At 31.1% G+C, this 25,714-nt stretch overlaps 8 protein-coding genes across 9 annotated transcripts in view; 3 read left to right on the top strand and 5 right to left on the bottom strand.

Annotated features, from left to right (window-relative positions):
• Positions 1 to 535, bottom strand: part of LOC123006900 — a 2,419-nt gene extending 1,884 nt beyond the window's left edge. The window contains exon 1 of the mRNA XM_044401809.1: positions 372 to 535. Within this exon, the coding sequence (XP_044257744.1) occupies positions 372 to 395 (24 nt within the window). The 5' untranslated portion in view covers positions 396 to 535. The remainder of the gene's footprint in view (positions 1 to 371) is intronic.
• Positions 458 to 4,421, bottom strand: LOC123006905 (F-box/WD repeat-containing protein pof1-like). The gene is given in 7 exon segments (XM_044401816.1): positions 458 to 592; positions 1,787 to 3,090; positions 3,141 to 3,298; positions 3,347 to 3,485; positions 3,535 to 3,768; positions 3,819 to 3,938; positions 4,330 to 4,421. Coding segments are annotated over 5 exon segments (699 nt in total). The 5' UTR covers positions 3,936 to 3,938; positions 4,330 to 4,421; the 3' UTR covers positions 458 to 592; positions 1,787 to 3,039.
• Positions 4,422 to 6,140: 1,719 nt separating this feature from the next.
• LOC123006902 lies at positions 6,141 to 7,939 on the bottom strand. Its single transcript, XM_044401812.1, has 6 exons — positions 7,882 to 7,939; positions 7,202 to 7,321; positions 6,918 to 7,151; positions 6,730 to 6,868; positions 6,523 to 6,680; positions 6,141 to 6,475 (listed from the first exon to the last, which is right to left on the bottom strand). The coding sequence occupies exons 2-6, from the start codon at positions 7,316 to 7,318 to the stop codon at positions 6,242 to 6,244; spliced, it is 882 nt and encodes a 293-aa protein (XP_044257747.1). The 5' UTR covers positions 7,319 to 7,321; positions 7,882 to 7,939; the 3' UTR covers positions 6,141 to 6,241.
• A 1,299-nt stretch (positions 7,940 to 9,238) lies between these two features.
• Positions 9,239 to 9,883, bottom strand: LOC123006906 (small lysine-rich protein 1). The gene has a single exon (XM_044401817.1). The coding sequence runs from the start codon at positions 9,764 to 9,766 to the stop codon at positions 9,521 to 9,523; it is 246 nt and encodes an 81-aa protein (XP_044257752.1). The 5' UTR covers positions 9,767 to 9,883; the 3' UTR covers positions 9,239 to 9,520.
• A 272-nt stretch (positions 9,884 to 10,155) lies between these two features.
• LOC123006898 (heat shock 70 kDa protein cognate 2-like) lies at positions 10,156 to 14,416 on the top strand. The gene is made up of 4 exons (XM_044401806.1): positions 10,156 to 10,404; positions 12,520 to 13,671; positions 13,716 to 14,045; positions 14,094 to 14,416. The coding sequence occupies exons 1-4, from the start codon at positions 10,231 to 10,233 to the stop codon at positions 14,331 to 14,333; spliced, it is 1,896 nt and encodes a 631-aa protein (XP_044257741.1). The 5' UTR covers positions 10,156 to 10,230; the 3' UTR covers positions 14,334 to 14,416.
• Positions 14,417 to 14,538: 122 nt separating this feature from the next.
• On the top strand, positions 14,539 to 16,638 carry LOC123006899. Of its 2 annotated transcripts, XM_044401807.1 has the most exons (10): positions 14,539 to 14,670; positions 14,718 to 14,890; positions 14,939 to 15,072; positions 15,124 to 15,247; positions 15,295 to 15,443; positions 15,489 to 15,546; positions 15,600 to 15,770; positions 15,827 to 15,964; positions 16,340 to 16,503; positions 16,556 to 16,638. In XM_044401807.1, exons 2-10 carry the CDS (start codon positions 14,726 to 14,728, stop codon positions 16,599 to 16,601), a joined length of 1,149 nt encoding a protein of 382 aa, XP_044257742.1. In that variant the 5' UTR covers positions 14,539 to 14,670; positions 14,718 to 14,725; the 3' UTR covers positions 16,602 to 16,638. The 2 variants fall into 2 exon arrangements, with proteins under 2 accessions (XP_044257742.1, XP_044257743.1); XM_044401808.1 differs by having other exon boundaries at positions 14,542 to 14,890.
• Positions 16,639 to 16,725: 87 nt separating this feature from the next.
• Positions 16,726 to 18,054, top strand: LOC123006903. Its single transcript, XM_044401813.1, has 3 exons — positions 16,726 to 17,052; positions 17,111 to 17,353; positions 17,406 to 18,054. Exons 1-3 carry the CDS (start codon positions 17,005 to 17,007, stop codon positions 17,961 to 17,963), a joined length of 849 nt encoding a protein of 282 aa, XP_044257748.1. The 5' UTR covers positions 16,726 to 17,004; the 3' UTR covers positions 17,964 to 18,054.
• On the bottom strand, positions 18,040 to 23,842 carry LOC123006904 (protein obstructor-E-like). The gene is made up of 3 exons (XM_044401815.1): positions 23,694 to 23,842; positions 18,783 to 19,202; positions 18,040 to 18,734 (listed from the first exon to the last, which is right to left on the bottom strand). Exons 1-3 carry the CDS (start codon positions 23,731 to 23,733, stop codon positions 18,427 to 18,429), a joined length of 768 nt encoding a protein of 255 aa, XP_044257750.1. The 5' UTR covers positions 23,734 to 23,842; the 3' UTR covers positions 18,040 to 18,426.
• Positions 23,843 to 25,714: the final 1,872 nt, after the last annotated feature.

Genomic DNA, 25,714 nt, shown 5'->3' with positions numbered 1-25,714 from the left:
AGTTAGAGTGTGTTTATAAAAATATTTAAAAATAGACTACATGTACCACAATTATATGTATTCTTCTAAATGCAAATTAATATATCTATATTTATATAATTGATATTATAAAAGGAATATTAATTACACATTCTTCTAAAAAGTTCTAGAATAGTGTTTATCAGACCTGCACTTCTAAATTTATCAATCCTATTCTTACATTTGCAAACAAATATATACGAGTACCTATTAATAGAAAACCGTGTGCTCGTAATTCTTTTTAACAAACATTGAAAATGTTGAGGAGCTACATTTAATATTTCTATAGGTATTTTGTAAACAATTCTTAACGTCACGATGAAAAAATACATATAACTACAAATTATTCTTGCCTTGCTTCTTTTTTTTCTGGACATTAGGGCAAGAAAGTCCTCTTGATTTTAATAAATCTTGAACATTGTGACACGTTGAACTCTTCAATCTTCTCCTTTTTCGCCCCACTTTTTTTCTTTTTTCGCCATTTTTTACTTTATACTTCTTGTTTTTGCCTTTGCCATTTACATTATACTTCACTTATGGGTCCCCTAATCAATTTCCTTAGTTTTTTATGTATCTTTAACAAACAATATTTCATTTTAACTAATTGCATTATAAAAGTTGTCAACGACCAAGGTAACAAAACCACCCCCAGCTATGTGGTCTTCATCGACACCGAGAGGCTCATCAGAGACGCTGCAAAAAGTCATGTATTTTTCTCTAACTTATAAATCTGTTGATATCTTTGGACAAACTCAATTTTTTTTAACTGGATAGGGATAGATTTTTGTATAATGCTTTCCAGTAAAGATTTTCTTAAAAAAAAAACTTCAAACATATGCGGTTGTAATTTGAGAACAATTTGTTTGGCTTGCCAGTGTTACAGTAAGTTTAGATATTGTGAAAGGTCCGGGACCATATTTAATGAACGTAGTTTACTTACTCGCGCTCGCTAATAATAGCAAATATTTTTACCAAATATTACCATGGTTTATCCATTCGGGGCGTGTTATAGCATATTTGTGTTATGTAAGTGCCATAACAAAAGTAACGAAAGTCTCGAAAATAACAAAAGGAAAATAATTAGAAAAGAAAATTCTAATAGTATAACGCGGCCGCGTTGTAAGAAAGAAAACACAAGTTTTAAACCACACTTAAATTTATTCAACATAAAAATTAAATAATTAAAACTCGGTTCTGATTGTTTGTCAATTTACATCCCCAAATTAAAATAAAATCAAAAGAGAAATGAATTATTTATCCCAAAATTTCTGGGTTCTCAATAAATTGGAAATAAATTAAGAGAAATTGAATGATAGATTGTTTGATGTGAAAATTGCAAATAGGTTTTGATTGGATTGACAGGAATTGGTAGTCGTACTTCTCTCACTAGTACAAGCAGGTAAATTATAAAATGTTATAGTTGTTCAAGTTAATAAGACAGAAATTCGTACTGAACTCAACGGCCTAATAATTATAAATAAGTGGCAGGGATACAACGTCCTAAACTGCCGGTCTGCATTCGAATTAATGGATTAAAACTTTTTAAATTTTGGAGAGAGGTCCTAAACAATTGAAATAATTAGAATAATTATTATAAATTGTTTGAATAAAATCAAAGATATTTAATAATTCATTTACAAATACAAATGATAATTCCAGGGAAGGGGGAGTTACCAGAACGTTGATGAAATATGTGTTAATTAATTGAGATGCACGAATTAATTAAATTATTGACTAATTACGTAATATGAGTAAATCCTAAACTTACGTTTTTTATGATTTGGGCACTTTCACTAAGAAAATTGAAAATTTTGACGAATGCGAAATTACGTCTTGATTCTGCAAGCGATCCGATTGAAGTTCCCAAAAATTCCCCAAGTCGTTCTTACACCCCTCAACAGCTTCTCTCTGGTGCTACCTTTAACGCGAATTTCGCCCTAATACAAACTTAGCTTAAGAACTTGGCCCGCTCTACGCTCCCACTTCTCTAAAGCTTGGACAAATCACGACTTTGTTAATCGCTAAATTTAAACAATTAAAAGAAACCAAGTTCTGTTTACAACCAAAAAGATGAACTTATTATTTAAGCTAATTAAAATTACATAAACTGACTTTTGGCAAAGACGTTGCTGATCAGTTGGCGACAATAATTTGCAACGATTTAAATTTATTACAAAATTTGAAACAGGTCTTCTTGAACTACCTTAAATTAATACATCTGTAGACCTATAAATTATAATTAGAAAGATAACTACTGATTCGTTAACTTTTTAATCAGTTTTGTATCAAGAAGTTTGTCAATAACTGGAAATGAGAAATTGCCATGCAAGATAGATTATTAAAGAATTTGAAAGTGAGAGAGATATTGTCCTATTGTACAAACAATTCTAACTACTTAAATTAATTAAGTTTAAAATTGCGCCCCAAAGTGTCAAATTTACAACTTGTTTCCCCTCATTGCCTTTCTAATCTTATCAAAAATTAAGTAATACAATTTTAAACACAATTTACACGGGACAATTTGTGCATTTCGAAGAAATACCCTCTTGAAGACGTAACGAATTTAGGTTTTAAAATTTCTAAAGAGATGACCAGATGTTTTATAACTTTATTGCGACCCTACACCTTTTAAGAGAGTTGATACTGTAACTCGTGGGAACGCAAATTCATTTTTAAATACAGAAAAAAAAAATACGCTACTCATTTTTTGTTAGGTTGTTGTTTTCTTTACTGGTTGTATTTTTTACTTTTAGGTAATATAAAATAAGTAAAATCACTGTTTTCCCGGCGCATCCACCAAAAATATTTACAGAGTTAACTAATTTTAAATTTCAAAGAAATATTGTTATTTGGTCACAAAAACAACGTTTGTAATTTGCTGAATTTAATGTAACTTTAAATTGAATAACTGATGCATGTTTCGAGTAATGCAATCTGAAAATCTAGAAACTAAATGAATAAACACATGTTTTTTTTTAATGATAAAGGTATTAAACTGTAAAAAAATTACGATTCAAAACGTTAGTCACAATTTTCTGCTGTAGCACCATTAATGATCATATCGTAGGCTCCCTGTAAACACATTTTGTAGAATTTAGTAGCCTTTTGTGCTGAAAACTTACAGCAACTTTTGCACTTTCTTTCAAGTGTTGTTGTGCGTAAATCTTATTTACAATAATGTCTTTTCCATCCCGACTGATAAATATGACTTTGTTGTCAACCAAAACTAATGGACCTCTTCCCATGATTGTGGCCATTATTCCAAATTGCGGTTTTTCCCCTAAAATTACATGACATAAATTATTTTACAACTAACTCTAGGTTCAACCTTGCAAATTCATGTTTGTGACAATCACATCGTTGTCTTTGGTTGTAAATATGAGATTATCTTTGACGGCCAAATCTTTAACCGGATTTGCCACATTGATCGACCCATAGAACATCCCGCTGTTCATGTACATCCTCACCTAAAAATACCTCACTAAGCTACTTTTAGCAAATGTGTATGTTCAGTACGTTGCCTTGGTCGTCGCCAATATACAAGATTCCTTTATCGTATTTAACCTTTCAGAATTCGACTTCTTTGTCTTCAAGAAAAACTTTTTTCTTTCTGAGAGTGTCGAGTTCCCAACTTTTGACCGTACCATCGTTTGAACAAGAGTAAATAGCATTATCGTCAGCTGTAATTGAAAAAATAGAGCATGGATGAGCTTGCACTTCTTTGAGAAACTTCAAATCAGGAGCCCACATCTAAAAAATATTTGTTTAAATTTTTTCTAATTATTTTTTGGTTTCCTTACTTTGATCTTGCCATCATCACCAGCAGAGTAGAGTTTCCCTTTATGGTAGATTAATTGATTGACATCAAATTCGTGTTTGTCAACGTCGTCGGCTCGAGTTGCAACGTGGAAAGGCATTTTCTGAAAATTGTTTTGAAAATAAATTTACTATTTTTAGATGTTTATTTAATCAGAAAAAAATTAAACACTCTAAGAAATCTGGAAATGGTTTATTTGGAGTATGTAAATAAAATTATTTTCGAATTATTGAAACTCAGCGATTGAGTTATTTCATAAACAATTCATAAAGAACAAATGTAAAAATAGACAGTTTCAAGTAGAAAACATTATTTTGAAAATTTGTCTGAAACTAACAAATTTTGCAATAACATACATTAAATTAAAAATTGCATAAAATATCGTCAAATTTAGAAACACTTTTAACCTATCTAGAAAATTCCAAAATGTACACAACTTTTTTCTCTGTAAATTAATAAAAAAGAACAGTAAGTAGGGAAACAATAAAACTTACAATATTGTTCAACGACCACACACACTCTTTCAGTAGGGACTTGAGGCCTAGTTGACTTCACTTCAAACTCTACCTTAGTTTTATACTTACTTCAAGATTAATATAGACTGCGTGCTGCGTTTGTCTATTTTTAAACATTTAATACCAGTGCTAATCAAAATGCTAAGTCTGAATATCCTAACTTACTGAAATTCTGTTTGTCAAAGAGTAAGTCTTTTATATAACTTTTAACGCATTTTGAAAACAAAACATTGTTAATTAAATAATAATTTTTGTACAGACACAAAATTCTTGTAATTATTTAAATTTTGATTTATTAGACTTTTATTTACTTAGAATGTTTTTATAAAAATATGAAAAAGTACTTATAGCACAATTATATGTATTTTTCTAAATGCCAGGTAATAAAAAATAAGAAACATTTCTTATTCTAAAAGAAATATTAATTACATATTTAACTAAAAAATTCTAGAATAGTATTTATTAGATCTGCTATTCTAAATTTATCAATGTTACTCTTACATATGCAACCAAATATATACGAGTACCTTCTAATAAAAAACCGTGTGTTCTTAATTTCTTAAACATTGAGGAGCTATATTTAACACTTCCATAGCTATTTTGTGAATAATTGTTAACGTCAGGATGAAAAAATTCATGTAACTACAAATTATTCTTGCCTTTCTTCTTCTTTTTCTGAGCATTAGGACAAGGAAGTCTTCTTGATTTTAATAAATAATCTTAAACATTGTGACAAACTGTGTATGCATTTTCCATTGGTGCTTTTATGAAAATATCCATTGCACACGTTGACTCTTCGATGTTCTACTTTTTCGACCCACTTTTTTTCGTCTTGGGAGTTTTCTTTGCCATTTTTTGATTCACTCTTCTTTTTTTTGCCTTTGCTATCCATAATATGCATCTTTAATAATCAATTTTTCATTTTATCAAATTGCATTAGATATGATCGTCATAAATTTCTACGAGAAAATAATTTTTTTTCCAAAGTTGCAACCGCTCTACTTTTGTTAAATGCTTGAAATACACATTTAGAGCTTCGGTGGGAGCATTCCGATTTAGACAATCAAGCATCAGTTATTCTACAGACTGTTTCAGCATAATGGAAAAAGTACCAAAAATCGGTATCGATTTGGGTATCACTTCTTTGTGTGTGGATGTGTGGCAGCACGGCAAAGTGGAAAAAAACGCTAATAAATCTTGAAACTTGTATAAAATTTACTAAAGAAAAGAGCAAAAAATATAATACTATAATATAATTCTATTTTTTTGTTTAGTTGTTGTTTTCTTTACTTTTAGTATTTTTTACTTTTAAGTAATATAAAACAAATAAACATCACTTTGTTATCCCGGCGCATCCACCAAAAATATTTGCAAAAGTTTAGAAATTTTAAATGTTAAAGATTACAATTACGACAAGAAAATAATAATATTAAATTTTGTTATTTAACCAAGTACAACATTCGTAATTTAATAAATTTAAAATTCCACTATCTAATGCATGTTTCAAGTAATGAAATCGAAAATCTAGAAAATAAATGAAGTTTATTTTTTTAGATTATACGATGCCAAAAGGACTGGTTAAAACTGTACAACATTTACCGAAACAGCACGGAGAAAATCGTAGGACAGTATTGTAAAATGACGGATCTAAAGATAGTTCTGCATGCGGATTTGGCACTTGTTTTTAGGCAATATTTCGTTAATTTTTAATTTAATTATAAACAGAAAATATTACTCAGTGTTTCATTTACCATCACAAACATTACACTTTTTACAAAAACTCAATCCACTTATAAGTTAATTAAATTTTATTCAGTAATATAACTACAAAAAAGGCATATAAAATACTAAAAAATTGCAAAAACAACATCAAGGTTAATAATACAAAAATTTAAAGATCGAGACGAGCAATATGGCCGTCACCTCCAGCAGCATATATTTGATCTTTATCACCACAAACCAATGTGTTGACCATGAAATCAATATTGCAGAAATTATCACCTTTAAGAGAATCATTTGCGACTCTCCACTGCTTTATTACCCTATCCCAACCTGCTGTAAATAACCATGCTTTACCATCCCAATTTACTGCAGTAGCACCATTGATAATCATATTGTGGGCTCCCTGTAAACAAATTTTGTGGAATTTGGTAATCTAGTCTAAAAACTTACAGTAACTTTTGCAATTTCTTTCAAGTTGTGTTGTTCGTGAATTTTATTGACAATAATGTCTTTTCCATCTCGACTCATAAAAATGACTTTGTTGTCAACTATTGCTAATGGACCTCTTCCCATGATTGTGGCCATTATTCCAAATTGTGGTCGTTCCCCTAAAATTACATTTTGACAAATTATTTTACAATTAACTGCAAGTTAAACCTTGTAAATTCATGTCTGTGACAATCACATCGTTGTCTTTGGTTGCAAATATGAGATTATCTTTGACGGCCAAGTCTTTAACCGGATTTGCCACATTAATCGTCCCATAGAACATCCCGCTGTTTAAGTACATTCTCACCTAAAAATATCTCACTAAGCTACTTTTAACAAATTCCTACGTTCAGTACATTGCCTTGATCGTCGCCAATATACAAGATTCCTTTATCGTATTTAACCTTCCAGAATTCGAGTTCTTTGTCTTCAAGAAAAACTTTTTTATTTCTGAGTGTTTCGAGTTCCCAACTTTTGACTGTACCATCGTTTGAACAAGAATAAATAGTATTATCGTCAGCTGTAATTGAAAAAATAGAGCATGGATGAGCTTGCACTTCTTTGAGAAACTTTAAATCGGGCGCCCACATCTAAAAAATATTTGTTTAGATTTTTCCAATTACTCTTGAATTTTTTTTACTTTGATCTTGCCATCGTCACCAGCAGAATAGAGTTTCCCTTTATGGTAAATTAACTGATTGACATCAAATTCGTGTTTGTCGACGTCATCGGCTCGAGTAGCAACATGGAAAGGCATTTTCTGAAGATTGTTTTGAAAATAAATAAATTATTTGATCAGAAAAAAATAAAGCAGTCAAAAGAAACTGGAAATAGTTTTGGAGTATATAAATAAAATTATTTTAGAAGTAAGGAAGCTCAGTGATGAAGTTATCTCATAAACAATAAAAATTTTAACAATATACAAAAATAAAAACACTTCAAACATGTCTCAAAAATTTCGAAATGTAGGCAGATTTTCAACTTTCTTCTACGTAAATTAATAAAAAAACAATAGATACATAATAGTTATTTATGAATCAATAGCATAATAAGGAAATTATGGCTCGAGGGAATGTTTAAAAGCCGACGTTATTATTAATTTCCTGAGGACCATAATTGACAATTATGCCTGTGGTACATACAATGTTTTATATTTATTTTGGATTGCGTTTTGCTTCTCCCAAATAAGAATTTAATTTTTCCAGCAAATTTTGTGTAATATTAGAGATAAAAAATAGTTGCCTATTAAATTCAATTTATGTCCGCTTTTGGGTACTTAGAAACAAGTTTATAGTTCCAAAATAAAATAAAAACACTTACAATATTGTTCAGTGACCACACACACTCTTTCAGTACTTGAGGCTTTGTTGACTTCACTTCGAACTTTACCTTAGTTTTATAGTCACTCCAAGATTAATATAGACTGTGTACTGCGTTTTTCTATTTTTAAACATTTAGTACCAGTGCAAAAACAAATACTTAGTCTAAATATCCTAACTAACTGAAATTCTGTTTGTTAAAGAGTAATTGTTTTTTGTACAGGGTGGTTCTGTTTTTGCCGGCGAAAATTTATAAATAGTTAGAACACGTAGAAATAATGTGGGTTTGCCCTATAAACAATTGTTAAAAATGCTTCTTTACCAGTGTGCCAAAATTTGTTTCAATTTTTTGTTAATGGATACAGCTACAAGTGTTCTAACTGTCCCTAAATTTTTGCCGGTAAAAACGGAACCACCCTGTATAATTTTAATTGCATTTTAGAAGTAAAAAATTTAAATTATTTTTGAACAGATACAACTTCATTTGAGAAAGAGTGTAGGTACTTTGTGTTTATGTGTTTATTTATTATTTAAACAACGTAAATGTTTAGTAGTTATTTAGGTATATTGTCTCAAAGTAATAAACAACTATCTATTTTAATCTCCTGAATCTAGACAATGGGCATTTTCGTTCGAGAGGTTAACGATATTTGTTTCAGAAATGCATACAAAAGCTTTCCTCCCACAAACTAAACTAATAATAACATAAAAAAATGATAAGTCTGTCAAATAATGTCAAATAATTTGCAAAATATTAATTCATCCAATTGCAATTTTAAAAGAAAAATTCGGTATCACCGTTGGTTTGCGTCACAAACACTAAAAAGATTCAATTCATTTAATTCCAGTTAATTTTAAGAGTAAAAGACCGCACTTCATTTACTTTATTTTCGAGGTAGTAAAATACCAGATTACTAGTCAGAAACAAGGGAATAAAGCGTCACTTTACTGTTGTGAGAAAAGACTTTTATTTTCACCTTTAAAAAATTGTAGGTGTAAATAACAATGCCAACATATTAATTTCAATCTAAAATCTAGGATTTATATAACCCATCGATATTAATTACAGAAGACAAAAAATTGTATTTAACACCAACTACAATTTTGAAACAATATTAATCTAAAATAAAAAACAACTTGTCCATAAGTAGTGATTTTATTAATCTACTGTAGTAACAAATACATAAATACAAATAAAAAGCATTGTTCTTTACTGTTTTTATAAAATTTTTACAGAACAAAAGTCTTCTAAGTATTTAGTTTTTGATTTAGACTCTTATTTACTTAGTCTGCAGAAATATTAAAAAATAAACTAGATACCTATAGCATAATTATATTTTTATAACACACCGTGCAAATTAATAAAAAATAGGAAACATTTCTTATTCTAAAAGGAATAATGATTAAGTAGTTAATCACGTACTTATCTAAAAAAAAATTAGAATGTTGTTGATTAGAACTGCTATTCTAAATTTATCAAACCTATTCTTACATATGCAACCAAACATATACCTACTAAAAAACAAACCTTGTGTTCTTGAACTTTGAAAAATTTGAGGAGCTATATTTAACACTCCCGTAGCTATTTTGTGTACAATTTTTAAAACAATAACATGATACGATGAAAAAACTACAAATTATTACTTCTTGCCCTTCTTCTTCTTTTTCTGAGCATCAGGCCAAGGAAATCCTCTTGATTTTAATAAATCTTGAACATTGTGACAGACTGTGTATGCATTTTCCATTGCTGCTTCTGTGAAAATATCCACTGTACACCTTGAACTCTTCGATCTTCCACCTTTCCGACCTCCTTTTTTCGCCTTAGGAGCTTTCTTTTTTTCGCCATTTTTCGCTTTACCCTTCTTCTTTTTGCCTTTGCCACCCATAATACACAATTACAAATTAAATTTTGTCAGTTGCATGTGAATACAATACTGAAATTAGATTTTATATCGATCAAACGTTGCCATAGTGTTTCTTTGAAAGAGGATAAAAATTAACGAATTTTGGTTCCTTTAGCATTCAAATTTAATGCATCCAAGCAAAATAAATAACAACTGTTTGTATTACGTCAGTTAAACAAATTTAATTTAGGAACATTTTATGGCTCTCTTAATCAATCGCCTTGGCTTATTGTGTATCTTTAACAATCAATATTTCATTTTATCAAATTGCGCTAAATATGATCATCATAAATTTCCACGAGAAAATAAATTTTGTGCCAAAGTTGCAGCCGCCCTACTTTCGTCAAATTCTTGAAATACACATTTAGAGCATCGGCGCTTCGGTGGGAGCATTCCGATTCAGACAGTCAAGCATCAGTTGTAGTTTTACAGACCGTTTCAGCACCATGGGAAAAGTACCAGGAATTGGTATCGATTTAGGTACCACTTATTCGTGTGTGGGGGTGTGGCAGCATGGCAAAGTGGAAATCATCGCCAACGACCAAGGTAACAGAACCACCCCCAGCTATGTGGCCTTCACCGACACCGAGAGGCTCATCGGAGACGCTGCAAAAAGTCAGGTATTTTTCCCTAACTTATGAATCAGATCATATTTTTGGACAAACTCAAAATTTTCTAGTAGCTGGATTAGGGCCAGATTTTTTATAAATGCTTTTGAATGAATGGTAAAAATTTTGTTAAAAACATTTGAAACATGTGCAGTTGTAACATGAGAACAATTTGGTTTCCGAGTGAGTAAGTTTAGATATTGAGAAAGGTCGGGGACCATATTTGGTGAACGGAGTTTACCTACTCGCGCGCACTAATATGACACATATTTTTACCAAATATGATGATGGTAGAAGGTCTTAACCATTCGGAACGTATTAACGACTCAACTTAGCATATTTGTGTTATGTAAGTGTAGATGCCATAAAAGAAGTAATAGAAACAGTTTTTAAATTGTTGTATTAGTGTTACATTTTAAAGAACGAGCAAAAACGCTAATAAATCTTGAAACATGTACATACAAAATGTACTACGGAAAAGACAAAAAAGATAAAAAACGCAACTAAAACGTATTTTTATTAAAAAAATTCTATTTGTAATTTCCATTTATAATGTAACTATATGTATAATCGTTATAATTACCAAAGTGTGGTCTCAGTATTTATAAATAGGTTATAAGTGAGAAAAACTGATTTTACAATACATTTGTTAATAATAATAATTAAATATTATTATTTTGCTCTATTAGAACATTTTGTATTTTTCGACTTTTAAATGTTTTCTTACATCATACGTTTGTATACGAGGTTACGCATCTGTTAAAATTTGCTACTATAAATATACAAATATTGTCTCATATATTATTTTCTTTAACAAATATAAAATAAAACTTATATTAAAAATATTTATACAAGGTGTTCGGTTTTTATTGTTACAAATTTAAACAGGTGATAAAATATTCAATTTTAAGACAAAAGTTTCCTATGAACATATATCAAAAAATGTTTTGTAAGCGAGCTACACCCCCTGAAAAAGACGCGTTTTTTAATGGAGTTTTCCCCCTAATGAAGAATAGATAAAATTACAAGTTGGTACAGCTGAAAGCCTTTAAACACCTGAACGAATTCAAAGCTTAGTTGTCGAAATTTTTAATCACGGGCGTCTCAAACAGTAAAATTTTTAATTTTTATCCTCTTTATGGTCTGTAAAACAAATTGTAAACTAATTTTACTCAAAAACTGTATGTTGTATCGAAAAAACGCAAAAGACCTTTTTTTGTAAAAAAATATGGAAAGTAGAATTTCTAGAAAATTTAAAGTATGTACATACCTACTATTAATTGAAAAAAAAAACACATTTATTTTTATAAGATAAAAAGGTTTTTTACTACTGTGATATATTTACAAGAGATATATGACTACATTACATTATTGTTTACAATAAAGTCTCTGAAATTGTTTGTTCTACTTTTCCACCTAAATATATTTTTTATTGATGAAAAAATGCTTATATTTTTATGTGCCAACTTTCATGTAATTTTTTTTAATTTTAAAGTAATTATTTTAGGCAGTTAAGCTGAACGGTTACAAAGAGTAAAATTTAGCAATCATTCTTTAGGAATAATTTATAAATTCCATGTCAATTTGTTTATTAAAAAAATGCATGTAAATGTATTCTTAAGCAATATTGTTAATTTAACAATACAAAGATACGTCTTAAGAAAGATTGGAAAAAGAGCGTTAGTATTGAGGGATAGCAAGTAGATTTATTTCTAAATTGCCTTCCTGTTTATAAAGTAAGTCACAAACAAGTTAATAAAACAATTAAGCTAATAATAGATATAAAAATATTACTATAATTACTAGAAGTATTATACTGAAAAAAAAATAAAAATATTGTGTAAAGAAACACAATATCTTTTAGGTATTTTTTAAAGTTGATAAAACATTCTTTTTTCTTACTCAAAAACAGAATGAAATTTATTTCTGTGACAGCTTAATCACTAATTATTCTAGAAGTTCTCGATTCCCATCCTATTTAAAGCTTGATACTCCTAAATATAAATAAGCACACAAATCCTCTACCCACTCATGTCTTGGCCCGACATCAAAAAATAATTTCATCAAAATCATAATCCAGATTAAACTCAACACTGAAAAGTCCACTTCCTGCAATAAAAATTCTAGGTTGCGATGAATCCCAAAAACACAGTTTTCGATGCCAAACGATTAATCGGACGCAAATTTGATGACACAAAAATCCAAGAAGACATGAAACATTGGCCATTTACTGTGATCAACGATGGTGGCAAACCGAAAATCCAAGTTGAGTACAAAGGCGAAATAAAGAAGTTTGCTCCGGAAGAAATCAGTTCGATGGTTTTGACCAAAATGAAAGAAATCGCAGAGACGTACTTGGGAGATAAAGTCAACGATGCTGTTATCACCGTTCCGGCGTATTTCAACGATTCGCAAAGACAGGCCACTAAGGACGCTGGGGCTATAGCAGGATTGAACGTTTTGAGGATCATTAACGAACCAACAGCTGCTGCTTTGGCTTACGGTCTTGATAAAAATTTGAAAGGGGAGAAAAACGTTTTGATTTTTGATCTCGGGGGTGGCACTTTTGACGTATCTATCTTATCTATAGATGAAGGTTCGTTGTTTGAAGTCAAATCGACGGCTGGGGACACTCATTTAGGGGGCGAAGATTTCGATAATCGTTTAGTCAACCATTTCATACAAGAATTTAAAAGAAAGCATCACAAGGATTTGAGTAACAATACTAGAGCAGTGCGTCGCTTGCGAACTGCGTGTGAAAGAGCTAAAAGAACCTTGTCATCAAGTGCTGAAGCTAGCATTGAAATTGATGCCCTCCACGAAGGAATTGATTTTTACTCCAAAGTCAGCAGAGCTCGTTTTGAAGAGATGTGTATGGATTATTTCAGATCGACTCTTCAGCCGGTCGAAAGAGCTTTAGCTGATGCCAAATTAGACAAAGGTGCAATTCACGATATTGTCTTAGTTGGTGGTTCCACACGTATCCCAAAAATTCAAAAAATGCTACAAGATTTCTTCTGCGGAAAACCACTCAATCTTTCAATCAATCCTGACGAAGCTGTAGCTTATGGTGCAGCTGTCCAAGCTGCAATTTTAACAGGAGACACCAGTTCGCAAATTCAGGATGTTTTATTAGTCGATGTTGCTCCACTATCTTTGGGAATTGAAACTGCAGGTGGTGTTATGACCAAGATTGTTGAGAGAAATTCGAGAATTCCTTGTAAACAGCAACAAACCTTCACTACTTACTCTGATAATCAAAATGCTGTCACTATTCAGGTATTTTTGCACTTTTTGTAGATTCTTTTTAATGTTTGTGATAGGTTTTTGAAGGAGAACGTGCTATGACTAAGGATAACAACCTTTTGGGCACTTTTAATCTAACCGGAATTCCTCCAGCACCTCGAGGAGTCCCTAAAATCGAAGTAACTTTTGACTTGGATGCTAATGGTATCCTCAACGTCTCAGCTAAAGACACAAGTACCGGAAAATCCGAACGAATTACAATCACTAATGATAAAGGTCGGTTATCTAAAGCCGACATTGATAAAATGTTAGCAGAAGCAGAGAAATACAAAGCTGAAGATGATAAACAAAAGGAACGAATTGCTGCTAGAAATCAACTCGAAGGTTACATATTTAGTGTCAAACAAGTGAGTTGTTTAAAATGTTATTTCTAACTCGGTAATGGTTTTATTTAGGCCGGTGAAGACGCTCCTGCTGATAAACTAACAGAAGATGAGAAGAAAACCATCAGAGAGAAATGTTCAGCAGCTTTGAGTTGGTTGGATTCGAACCAGTTAGCCGAGAAAGAAGAATTTGAAGATAAATTAAAAGAATTGCAAAAAGATTGCTCCCCGATTATGATGAAACTGCATCAAGGAGCTCAAGGAGGTGCAGCTCCTGGGGGAAAAGGACCCACAGTTGAAGAAGTTGACTAATTCTACTAACATTTGCTTCCGATTTGCATTTATGGCTTTAGCTCCGTTTGGTTAAAATGTTAATAAATAAACTTTGCAAAATATTTTTATCGTATTATTTATAACTACGACTATATCTGTTAAAATAAAAAGTTTAAACTATTCGCGCTAATTATCTGTTTCTTATCACGTAACTTGTTTTAAGTATTTTGTGTTAATTTTAAGTATATTCGGTGTTTTGAAAACAATAGTATGAATAATAAAAAACTACCTACTTATATCATTTTACTGCTTGAATGTAATATGCGAACATGAAGGAAAAAGGTGTTTGAAACATTCTGTGAATATTTTGAAGCAGGTAAGTTGGCAGTTTCCACATTTCTGTAAAAAATTATTTGCCTTTAGTTGGCAAAATGGTAATTATAAGCAAACCACTGTTCTACGAGAAATTGGAACCTACAATAAAGTGCAGAGATTTAGTACATCCAGATATTAGCAGTTGTACTAAAGCAAATCTCAAACTATGTTTGGAGGCTTTTCTACCAGGAGTATTTTATTTCTATTTACCCATTCATTTGGTAACTGTACCAATACAACGTATGTAAAACATAACACATTATTTTCAGCTGCAAGTAATTCTTGATTATAAGAAAATCAACAGGAAAAATTTTTTGAAAAATTTGCTAAAGAATATTTTAAGGTCTGAAAGTTTTGGTGTAACTTTTGGTGGATTAGCAATCGCTACAATCTGTCTGCATAGGTAATTAAGAATGCAAAACCAAAAACACAATCTGATTAAAAAAACACACAGTCATCTTTCAGAACGACTTCGTTATTACACTTTATTACTACTGCCAGGTATAGTAGCAGGAATTTCTATACGATGGGAACACCCTAGAAACCGACAATTAAACACGATTCTTTGGGCCAGTTTGGTAAATAATTCCGCTCCTCAAAAATTAATTCACTTGATATATTTTAGGTTGTTGAAGCACTATTCAAAAATGCTTACTATTTCAAAATCTTCACTTACTCCCCAATAAAAGAAACACTTATTTTTATGCTTGTCAGTTCTTCCCTAATGCATTTATTTATAAACAGAGATAAGAAACAAATTCCGTTCAATCTTTGGTGCGACACAATATTTTTTTTATTTTAATTAAAGCGTTTTTTCAGGTTTTATAAACCTTCTGACCCAAAAAAATACAAGTTCACTCTCTACAATTACTTTAGAGTACGTGTTAAATAAACACAATTGTATATTCTGTATTAGTGGTATTATTTTAGGAAATATCAAAATATTTTGGATTTGGATATGGATTAAATAGTATTAGATGTGTCTTGAAAGATGCCAAAATGATGTTTAAGAGCCCTCTACAATTTATTAGAAAGACGGCTTTCAATAGAAGTAATCTTAAATTTGGAATTATTATTGGGCTTTATGTAGGTTTATTTAGGGTAAGGCATTATTTTAAATTTTTATTGTATAAAAATTTTTCAATTCTTTCTTTCAGGGAGTTTCAGTCTTACTTCAAAAATATAGTAACTTGGAAAAAGCAAATGCTGCAATTGCAGGACTTGTAGCGGGAATATCTTATTACATAGAACCAAATATGACTATTTTGACTACTGCTGTGGTAACCGTTTTACAAGTCAGTATGAAGGAAGAATGTACAGGGTGTTTCACATAATTTTACGAGGCCTGCGCCTGTAGTATGCAATTAATAATACATATTCCGATACGAACTCGATTACAAATTTTGAAAAATTGGATAATCTTCTCTAGTTTGTTGACCCTTTAAAAACTTACAACGTACAACTGGAGTTTATGAGACTATTAATGAAACAGTAATTAGTTTGACAACTACAGTCATGGGTTTCCAAAAATTAAATAATTAAATGTGTATTTTTTGTATCCAGTGTTTTGTGACTTTTGTACATTTGGGTGCGTACATTAGGTGCAAGCCTCGTAAAGTTGTGTGAAACACCCTGTATATGAATAGATCACATTTTGAATATCGTTTCAGATATTATGTAAACAAATTTCAACCATTCCAGAGTTTAGAAAAATTCCATTCACTGAATTAGTTTTTATGTTCTGTAATGGAATTCTTTTTTTTAATAGAATTGTAGCTCCAGTTACGTGTCCAAAATATTACACGAATATGCTTCAAATTACTGCAAATGGAGAGTAAGTTGTTTAATAAAATCCGTATTACAAAAAATATTTTACAAATTTTTAGACTAGAAAAAATTTATATTAGACTAGTGAATAAATATTTGCCGTAGAATAAAATGGTAATAAACTCAAGCAGGATGCAAATTAGTTAATTTTTACCTTATTTCGACACCAATATCTCTAAGCATAATTTTGTATTTTCTTTACCTTTCTTTTGTAAACATAAAAAAAAGAATTGTTTAAAAAAAAAATGTTTTAAATAATTTATAAAATGCGGAACAATTTCGAAATTACGATAAGTAGGTGAGTTCGTTCTTACAAAACTGACCTACCTTTTATCCCAGGAAGAATAAAAAGCAGTTCTTGTTATCTGAAATAATAAACATCCCCAGCCCCACTTCCCGTTTCCATAGCAATAGTAAAAAACAAAGTTTGTTTATTTGCGTTTTCGGAAAAGTGCAACGTGTCATAGTTTCCGAGTTTTCAAAAAAATTATTTTAACAGTTTTTCTCAATGGAAACCGGTGAGGAAATGTTCGCTAAGCGATACACCAACAAGGAAGTAAGTTTTTCACACAATCACTACGTTAAATTCCACTATCACATAACCTCCAATTTAGCAAGCATGCGAAGACCTAACCAGAACCAACATCGTCATAAATGTACGTTCTCAGCCGAAAAAAGAACTGTACCACTTGCTACAACCATATCCGAAAGTCGGTTGTAACCAGAAACCATGCGACGAACCCATTGATTTGACCCAGAATGCCAAACGAACCATCAAGACAGAAAAACCAGATACACCAACGAAAATTTATATTAAATCACGAGGACGCCGTTCGAGGATATACACTCATAATAACGTGAGGAAATTTCAATTTTGGCTGAAAACGGTACCATGATGCGTTTTTGTAGGTTCCCGACCAGAACCAGCTTCAAGGGTTCTTCACGGATATTATAGAACTGCAAGCGACTGAAACCAAACAAGCTGAAATTCTCAAAGCTGCCAAATCGCTATTTTCGAAGAGGACCAGAACTCTGTACCATTGGATGTACCCAAATACACCTAAACAACAAATTAAGATGGCCGTTGCAAACTCTTGGGATAATTTAGGGGTGCAGGAAAAGCAGTTTTACATATCCCAAGTGTTGGTCAGATTTGGATTTCCACAATGCAACTTGATGGTAAATCCCCAATTAGGTGGGATTAAAGAATTACCTCCTTTGCCTGATTCTATGGATGGCAATAATTACTCAGCTAAGGAACTACAAACTGCGATTTCCAGTATTTCAAATTCGGAAGCAAGCACGTCAAATAGTGAAAAAAGGCGTCAAGGGAGGCCTCCTGGAAGCAAAAATAAGAAGAACAAGAACGAATTGCTTACATATAAACTCACCAAAGACTTTCAGGATGATCCTGAATTGAGCAAAGAACTGGAAAAGTTTGCAGTTTCTTTCGACTGTTTCAAATAAATAATAATTTCATGTTACTTCTATGTTTAAGCCAATTTGTTCGTGTTTTTTGTATTTTTGATAAATAAAAGTCGAATTATGTTTTACAAAATTTATTTCAATGGATTACGCTTACAAGTTACAAACTTAAATATTTATTTATTCACAACGTGTTACGCAACAAGGGAATAATGAAAAAATAAAAATACTGGCACTAGATGAAGTTGTAGTAAGTAGAGAAAGGTAATTGAAACAAGTCGAGTGAAAGTAAAATTAAATTTACACATGAGCGTAAAGATAATTTCTAAGGAAAATAAATTAATTTTTCATTACATAACGAAAATGTCAACGAAAGAAATGTTGTGGTAGCAAGGTAATAGTCAACAAATTGTACCCACCGTTCCGTTTCCGAAATCAGGTACAAATTTTCTCTCGCTTTAAAACTTATTACATAAAATTTTTATAAAAAGTGGCTTTTCTAAATCTAATTCCTTGGTCTGTTTTTGTCCGGTACGGGAATAGCACCGGGGGGTAAATTAAAATTGTGTTGCTTATTTTTTGGGTTGTTTTGCGGAATATTGCTATCATCGTCCTCTTCTGGAGGAGGTGGGGGGATAGTACTTGGAATGTCACAGTCTTCAGTAGGAGGAACAACACATCTCAATGATCTGCGATCGAAGACCAACATAGCAGGGCATCTTTGCAGACGAGGATATCCTCCTTGGCATTGCCAATATCTATTACACGATTTGCCCAATGGGACATTACCGTTAGGGTCATCATTGCAGAGAGCTACAAACTAAATCAAGAAATGTTTTTCATAAAATTAGTTAAACTTACGGTGTTTCTGGCAACCGTCTACATTTTCGGGCCAGTCGCACGAATGAGTCTTTTCGTTGTACAAAAGTCCACCAATGCAAAGTTGTTCAGTGGCAGTGCCATTCCAGCACGTCCAATATCTCGTACAAGAAGTTTCATGCCCGAAAATGCCATAAAGCCAGTCACAATGTTCGGTGGAAATCGGCGGGTTTGCTTGTTGTTTGTTGTCACAGTAGTTGGACCTCCATGGATAGTCACAACCTTCAGTCACTCCTCGATGCTTTCCAGCGAAAACTAGACCATTGGGACAGTCGTATAACTCTTGTTGACCGTTCACACATTCCCAGTATCTGTCACAATAAGTTTCATCTCCGACCACTTTCGATTTAAGTTTGCAGGGATCCTCTTGATTCCCTTTGAGCTGTTGGGCGCTCACATAGCCTAAAATGATCAAAGTTTAAAAGGAATGTAAACAATTTCTAATTTTCCCGTATAAGTCAAAGTTGAAAGTAAAAGTTCTTGTGTAATTTGGGTGGAGTGCAGTCACGAACTTGCGACCTTCCTATGTCTACCATAATCAAATGCTAGTTCCTACTCTCTCTGATATTTTCGTTAATTGTTGTGGTAATATATCTCTGTTACTGTACTTTGCATTTGAGAGATTTATTATAGGATATAAAAGTATGTTGTAACTACTTTGACAGACATAAACGTATCCAGATTTTTTAAAAACGACTTGTTTGATGAAGAAGACGACCTGAATTTTAAAGTCCTGCAGGGCATGCTGTGCACATAACGATGATCCTACTTTCTTTTTTGCAGAATCTCGATGTGTAAATGCGTTACATAAGTCTAAATAAATAAAATGTGTTACTTGATAACAAGAATTCTGATTTTGTAAATAACACAAACATTGATATTTGAAAGTTGATTTACAAAAATCAACCTAAATTCATGGACGTGATATATTAATCATGTCTTAATGGGAAAAATCTCATGAAATGCATTGATGTGCACATTGATTGCTAAAGGTGAGCCGGTCACATCACAAGGTGACGAAATTTTTAATCATTTCAATTTAAGACAAAATCAATTGATTTAAGCTGGCTGACTTTGAAAACAATTTTTTCAGACGACAGATTTCTCGAAAAACGTTCCTGAGTTTCGTCACATGTGAGAATAACATTTTCTTTATTGTTTGTAATAACACTGTTCTCCCAAGGAATTTTTACATAATTGTAAGGCTACACAATTCTATAAGCGTTTATGTAATAAATCATATTATCCGCCCTAGATGATTAAGCTGTGAAAACGGCACAATAGAAATAAAAAGGCAATAGCACACCTGTAAAACCCCTTCTAGAACCCCTTCTAAATGTATTTTGTAACTTTATCTTTACAGTGCAGAAAAATTACATTAAATATCAACCGATAAAAATTAATTTTAGATAGATATATCAAAATCTTCAAGACGAAGCTGTAACTCTTGCGACAAAATTATTTGTTATTCAGTAGGTACATTTAGGTAATAAAACAATTAAAAATAAATACTAATAAATTTCTTGCATTCCAATGATATAAAAAGTGCAATTTAAATACATATAAATTCTTATTAAGTGGCTTTTAAAATGTTTGACCAATTTGTTAACTAATTTATACCCATTTCTTGTAATATTTTGCAATTTGCTGATTCGCTGCTTATCATAATTAATATGCTCTTTTACATAATTCAATTTGGAAATGGTCACACTTTAACCTTTTGGTGTCAGTCATCAGCTCGTTTTTCCTTAATTTACATAAATATTTTTGCTACATTTTCGCAACTTTTCACACAACTGCATGAATTATTTTAAAAGATTGCGGTTAACGTTCTTATGACTCAACAATTCAACTGTACATTCTAAATGTAAATGTGGTATTTCCTTCAATACATTATTCTAAACACATGCTGAAAACGTTCTTTTCATCTCAATTTGTACATCACTAGCCCAAAATTCTTCAAGTGATGGTGATAACAATCGTTGCTTCAAGAGATATCTTTCTAATAGGCCAATTATGTACTCAATTCCAAATTGCAGGTTAGACAAACATCTAATTAAAAGTTGATAAGTCATTGTTATTGGGCAAGACCGATGCAAATAGAATAGCCGATTAAAATTCCAAACTAATGAATTCTAACGAAAGCATCTGGGCGGATTCCCTGAGAACACCATCCCAGTAAAAATGGTACACGTTACGTAAAGATCGCTCTTCAAGGCCAAAAAAGTCCTTTTACTTTTAGTTCCTTGTTGAAAATAATCTAAAAATCTTGTGGTCAACATATGACACTTGGTCTTGACCTACAAATGTTCTTTGTGTTTAGCAAATTGTAGAAACGGATGACCACTGAACCAGATCATGGTGGTGGTTGTTGAAAGTTCAGGGTCATACTGAATCTCGCTCTACTTTCTCTATTCATCCTGTGATAATCCACGAATCGAGATTACCTTCGAATGGGAATTGTTTCCCATCAAGGATTACTCCTACGCAGAAATTCAGCTTGCGAAATTGATGAGAAGCTGATTGTCTGGGAAAAAAATCCCAAATGGGCGATGGCTAAATGGCAACAGTCCAGACATTGTGAGAGCTCACTTTCTCTGGGTCACTTTCTCAATTCACATGCTACCAATAACAACTATTATTTGAAGATGGGACTCGATAAGTTGATACACTTTTCAGTTTTTGTATTATTTTCACTTTCGCTCAACTTGAAAAATTGACATGGTACGTACCCGTATTAACCTTAATGATTTTTCTCTCCAATACAGTAATGTATTTATTTTTAGTTTATTTCCGTGACTAATGCGAATGAAATTGTCCTTACCTAACAGTTTATGTAACCCATAATTTCAGTTTATGTCAGGTGGATTTATTTTTATATAAACATGGCTCATCCTAAATGAATAAAGAACATTACTCAACTGAATTAATTAAATAATTAATTGTCGACAGTTTTTATAAACTCTGTCATTTTTAAATGCATTGCATAAGGAGGAACTTTAAATATCAATATTTTTAACTTCCTTCTTTGATGTACCATTTGACATTTAGTGGTTACAGAAGTAAAAACAATAAAAGAGAAGTATTCTAATTTTAAATCTTATGCATTTCTTGGTGCACGTGAAAGTCAGTATAATCAATATTTTCTTATTCTTTGATCAACACTTGTGTTTGACAGAAAATTTGCAAAATGTTAATATAAATACTTTCTATTTATAGTGAAATGTGCAAATCCAAAATATTGATAAATAGAAAGCCTTAGGGAGCATCTGTTGCACCTATTTGTGGCGTTTATTATTCCAAAATTTTTACAATTGGAAATAAAATGTTTTTAATTATCATCTAAACTTAGTTTCACTCGTCAGTAGTCTATAACTTGGAATAATTAATTCTGGGACAGTGTAGGTGGTATTGATAGCTTAAAAATTTTATAAAACATGTAAAAGTAAATATTGAATGCATTTATTACATTAATCCAACTTTTTAAATTTTCAGTTTTTGAAAATGAATGAAATGTTGCTGAAATAAATGTTATTTATTCTAAATAAAGTGCTATTATTGTAAATTATTTGTAAAAAATACAAAGTCTGTGATGGAACACTTACGAGTAATGAAACTTATTCTAAAAAGCATGAAAAATAGTCGCCAAATCACGAAAATTTTGGTCACAATTATACTTTGAAAAAACAAAAATCTGCCGGCAAAACTTTATTCAAACCGATCATTACTTCAAATTAAATATTAAAATATCAAACACTCTTTTTAGTATATTAAATATCTTAATATCTTATTTTTTCAAGTTTTAAAAAACTAAATAACAAGAAAAGTTTACTATTAAAATAAATAGTAAACATATAAAAAGCTTAGTTTTAGAGCAAACTTTGTCGAAAATTACGTACACAGAGTTAAGATGAGTGCTTTTATGCTCTATGGCTTTTCGAACATTCGGATAACTACTCTTACAAGAGTATTATGAATCCAAAATAAAAATATTTTTTACCATTATATAAATTTTTTGAATTTCTTTTCACAAAATATAGATAATTAAAATTTTGAGCGAATTGTGATTTTATTACTTTTATTTCATTGTATCTCTAAGTACAGAAAGTACAGTTGTATTGAGATTGGATAAACCAAAAATGACATTCAGTCATTTATGTTTTCTTTATGGAAGTTGTTTAGTATGGGTTAGTATTTTAACTTTTCACGTTTTTTGTTGATACCTAAATACATGACAATATTTTTATTTATTCCATCATTGCAAAAGTGATCAATACAAAGATTATTCAATATAAAAAACCAAATGAAACAATAAATCTTAGATAATGAGATTACAATAATATGTGTACTAGGAATTATTAATTTTTTACGAAATTAATATTGCCTACTCCCTGTTGGTACATATTTTCGATGATCTAGTAAATGTTTGATTTATTTTTTGGCTAATTACAACAATTTCAACCTTTTATATTTTAAATAATAAATTCATGAACTGACACTATAATTGAGTTACGAGAATTAGAGTTCTGTGTACCCCAGAATGAAAGTATAAGTTACAAAACCACAAATACGAGATAAATCAAATTGAAGATTTTAAAAACCGTTACGTTAACTTAATTTAAAAATGCATATCTTCGGAACTATCAAAGATAGAATGTAATCCTGTTTTGCACCAGAAGGCTGGGAAGAAATTTTATAAATCTGCGGAAACCCAGTTTTCAAGAAATTTCGAGTTAGTATTTTAGGATACAGAGTTACAATGTTCACTGTGCTGCGCTTTTACCTACAAAAACTTTTTTTGCTTTCACTGACTTAATTTTGTCTAAATAACGACGATGGATTTTTTTAATGCAAATTCACTAGTATGGTTTTCAAAAAAAATGAAATGCTCACCGAAAAACGCCAAAACCAAAACGCACACTGCACTCCTCATGGTTAACCACTCACACAAATCCTTTAAACTCGATGGGTCCTCACCTGATACTGAAGAGTCACTGTGCAGAGCTTCTGGTTTTGACAGACGAGACACAGTAGTGGTACCCCTTTCGAAAGTGGCCGCCACCACCACACCTCACTCTACCAGGATGATATAACATCTCCGTATTCAAGACAACTCCTCTGCCTCGAGGCAAAGAATTCATCAAAAATTTTGTAATTTGTTAGAAATGCCACGAGAAAAATTCCAACAATTCCAAAATCATCAATGAGGAACTTTAACTTTGAACTTTAAGATCCTGAAAAGTGATCGGATAAACAGATCCTTAAAATGTTTCATCAACTAACCTTGACTCTTCTGAAAACCGTGTTGAAAGTTACTGTTGAAAACGATACGCCAATTAAAATAAATTTAATTTTTTATGGCGACTTAATGGGGACTTTTGTCAATAATAAGGCTATAAAAGAAGGATTCAGATTTGCATAAATAAGAGCGGTTTTCGAAGTTTCGATAAACAATCGCTGATTAAAGCTCGGAAAGTGAAAATAAAAATTTAAAAAAGTCGTTTACACGCTATTTAATTTCCAGTCTACAAGATTATTACAATTACCATAATTTAATTAAAATTAAGGTTTATATTAGTTGTAACTTTCTGCTTGGCTTTATTGAAAGTCGAACAATTATTCAAAACACACATTCACAAAGAGGTTTTATTCGTGGTTGATACATCTTTACACACAATTTTTGTAAATAAATATCCACAAACTAAAAATTTTAAGTATTACTACCAATTGATTAGAAATCATCTTTTGCAATTAGCTAATCTAGATGCATGATATATTACATAATTGTTTATTGGAGGATAAAATTAAAAAAAAAATGTAAATTCAAATTTAATCATATTATAAATCGCTTATGTATCACATTATCTACTATATTATCGTAAGATGTCCAAATGTCCAAATTTAAATTGGCAACATTAATATAAAGCACCTTAATTATTATTATAATGGAATTTTTAAGAATTCAACAAGAGTAGATCTGACGACCTTGATATTTAACAAGGATGTCTCTTATGAAGAATGCAACTGGACATCAATCTTTGCTTTGTAGAATTTCAATGCGAAAAATAAAATTTATGCTCACTTTTGTGTTTGTAGCTAATTAAAATATACTTTTTTCCATTTCTTTAAATTCTACATAGTTTATCTAAACAAGTCAACTCAAATGTTTTGTATTTAACTTTATTTACAACTATCAAAACTGAGTTGTTTTCTATTTAGATATCTTTAATGAAAACGGGATAAAAATGTATGCCAACTTTAGTTGCAATAAACAAGAAAACTGCTAATAAATTGTTTTAATGGTAATAATTTAGAATTTTATTGACAGTGAAATAGTTTAATTGTTATCTTTCATATTTCTAAAGGAAAGTTTAGTGATAATAAAGAAATTTATATTCATAACGAGAAACTATACCATTTGTGGCCTGGCACAATTAAAAACAGAACGATTCTTAATGTGTGTTTTTCTCTAATTGTGATGGTTAACAACCTCTACTACATTCTAATAATAATAATTAATTTCTCATCTTTTGTAACAACAAAGTAACAGAAATGCTCTAATTAGCCATCTTCAGTCCCAGCCGTTCTAAACTTTCGTTTTCGTTATTTCCTCATTCATTGACCAAGGTGGTTCGTGAGTATTTTTAAAACGATTCTTCCTGTTATCTATTGTTTTCGCTCAAACAAGGCCACCATTTACAAATTATCGTGATCTTCCAAATTTAAAATGTTGCTAATTACTCTAGAAAAGTGTCGTAACCGCGTCCAATTTGAATGTTTGTGAATTAGGACGACGCTTTTGAACGGTTTAAAACATTTCGTAACTTAATTCCGTCCAAAACAATAGACTTTCTTTTGCTCTCTTGTGATAAATCCTGTTGTTTTGACACTAGTTGCGTAAGTCTGCTATCGAA

Source organism: Tribolium madens, unplaced genomic scaffold, assembly GCF_015345945.1.
Source record: "Tribolium madens isolate multiple individuals breed KSU strain unplaced genomic scaffold, Tmad_KSU_1.1 Scaffold_3;HRSCAF=73;Tcas5.2_LG2, whole genome shotgun sequence".
Taxonomy (NCBI): Eukaryota; Metazoa; Arthropoda; class Insecta; order Coleoptera; family Tenebrionidae; genus Tribolium; species Tribolium madens.
This window is presented reverse-complemented; position numbering and strand designations above follow the sequence as displayed.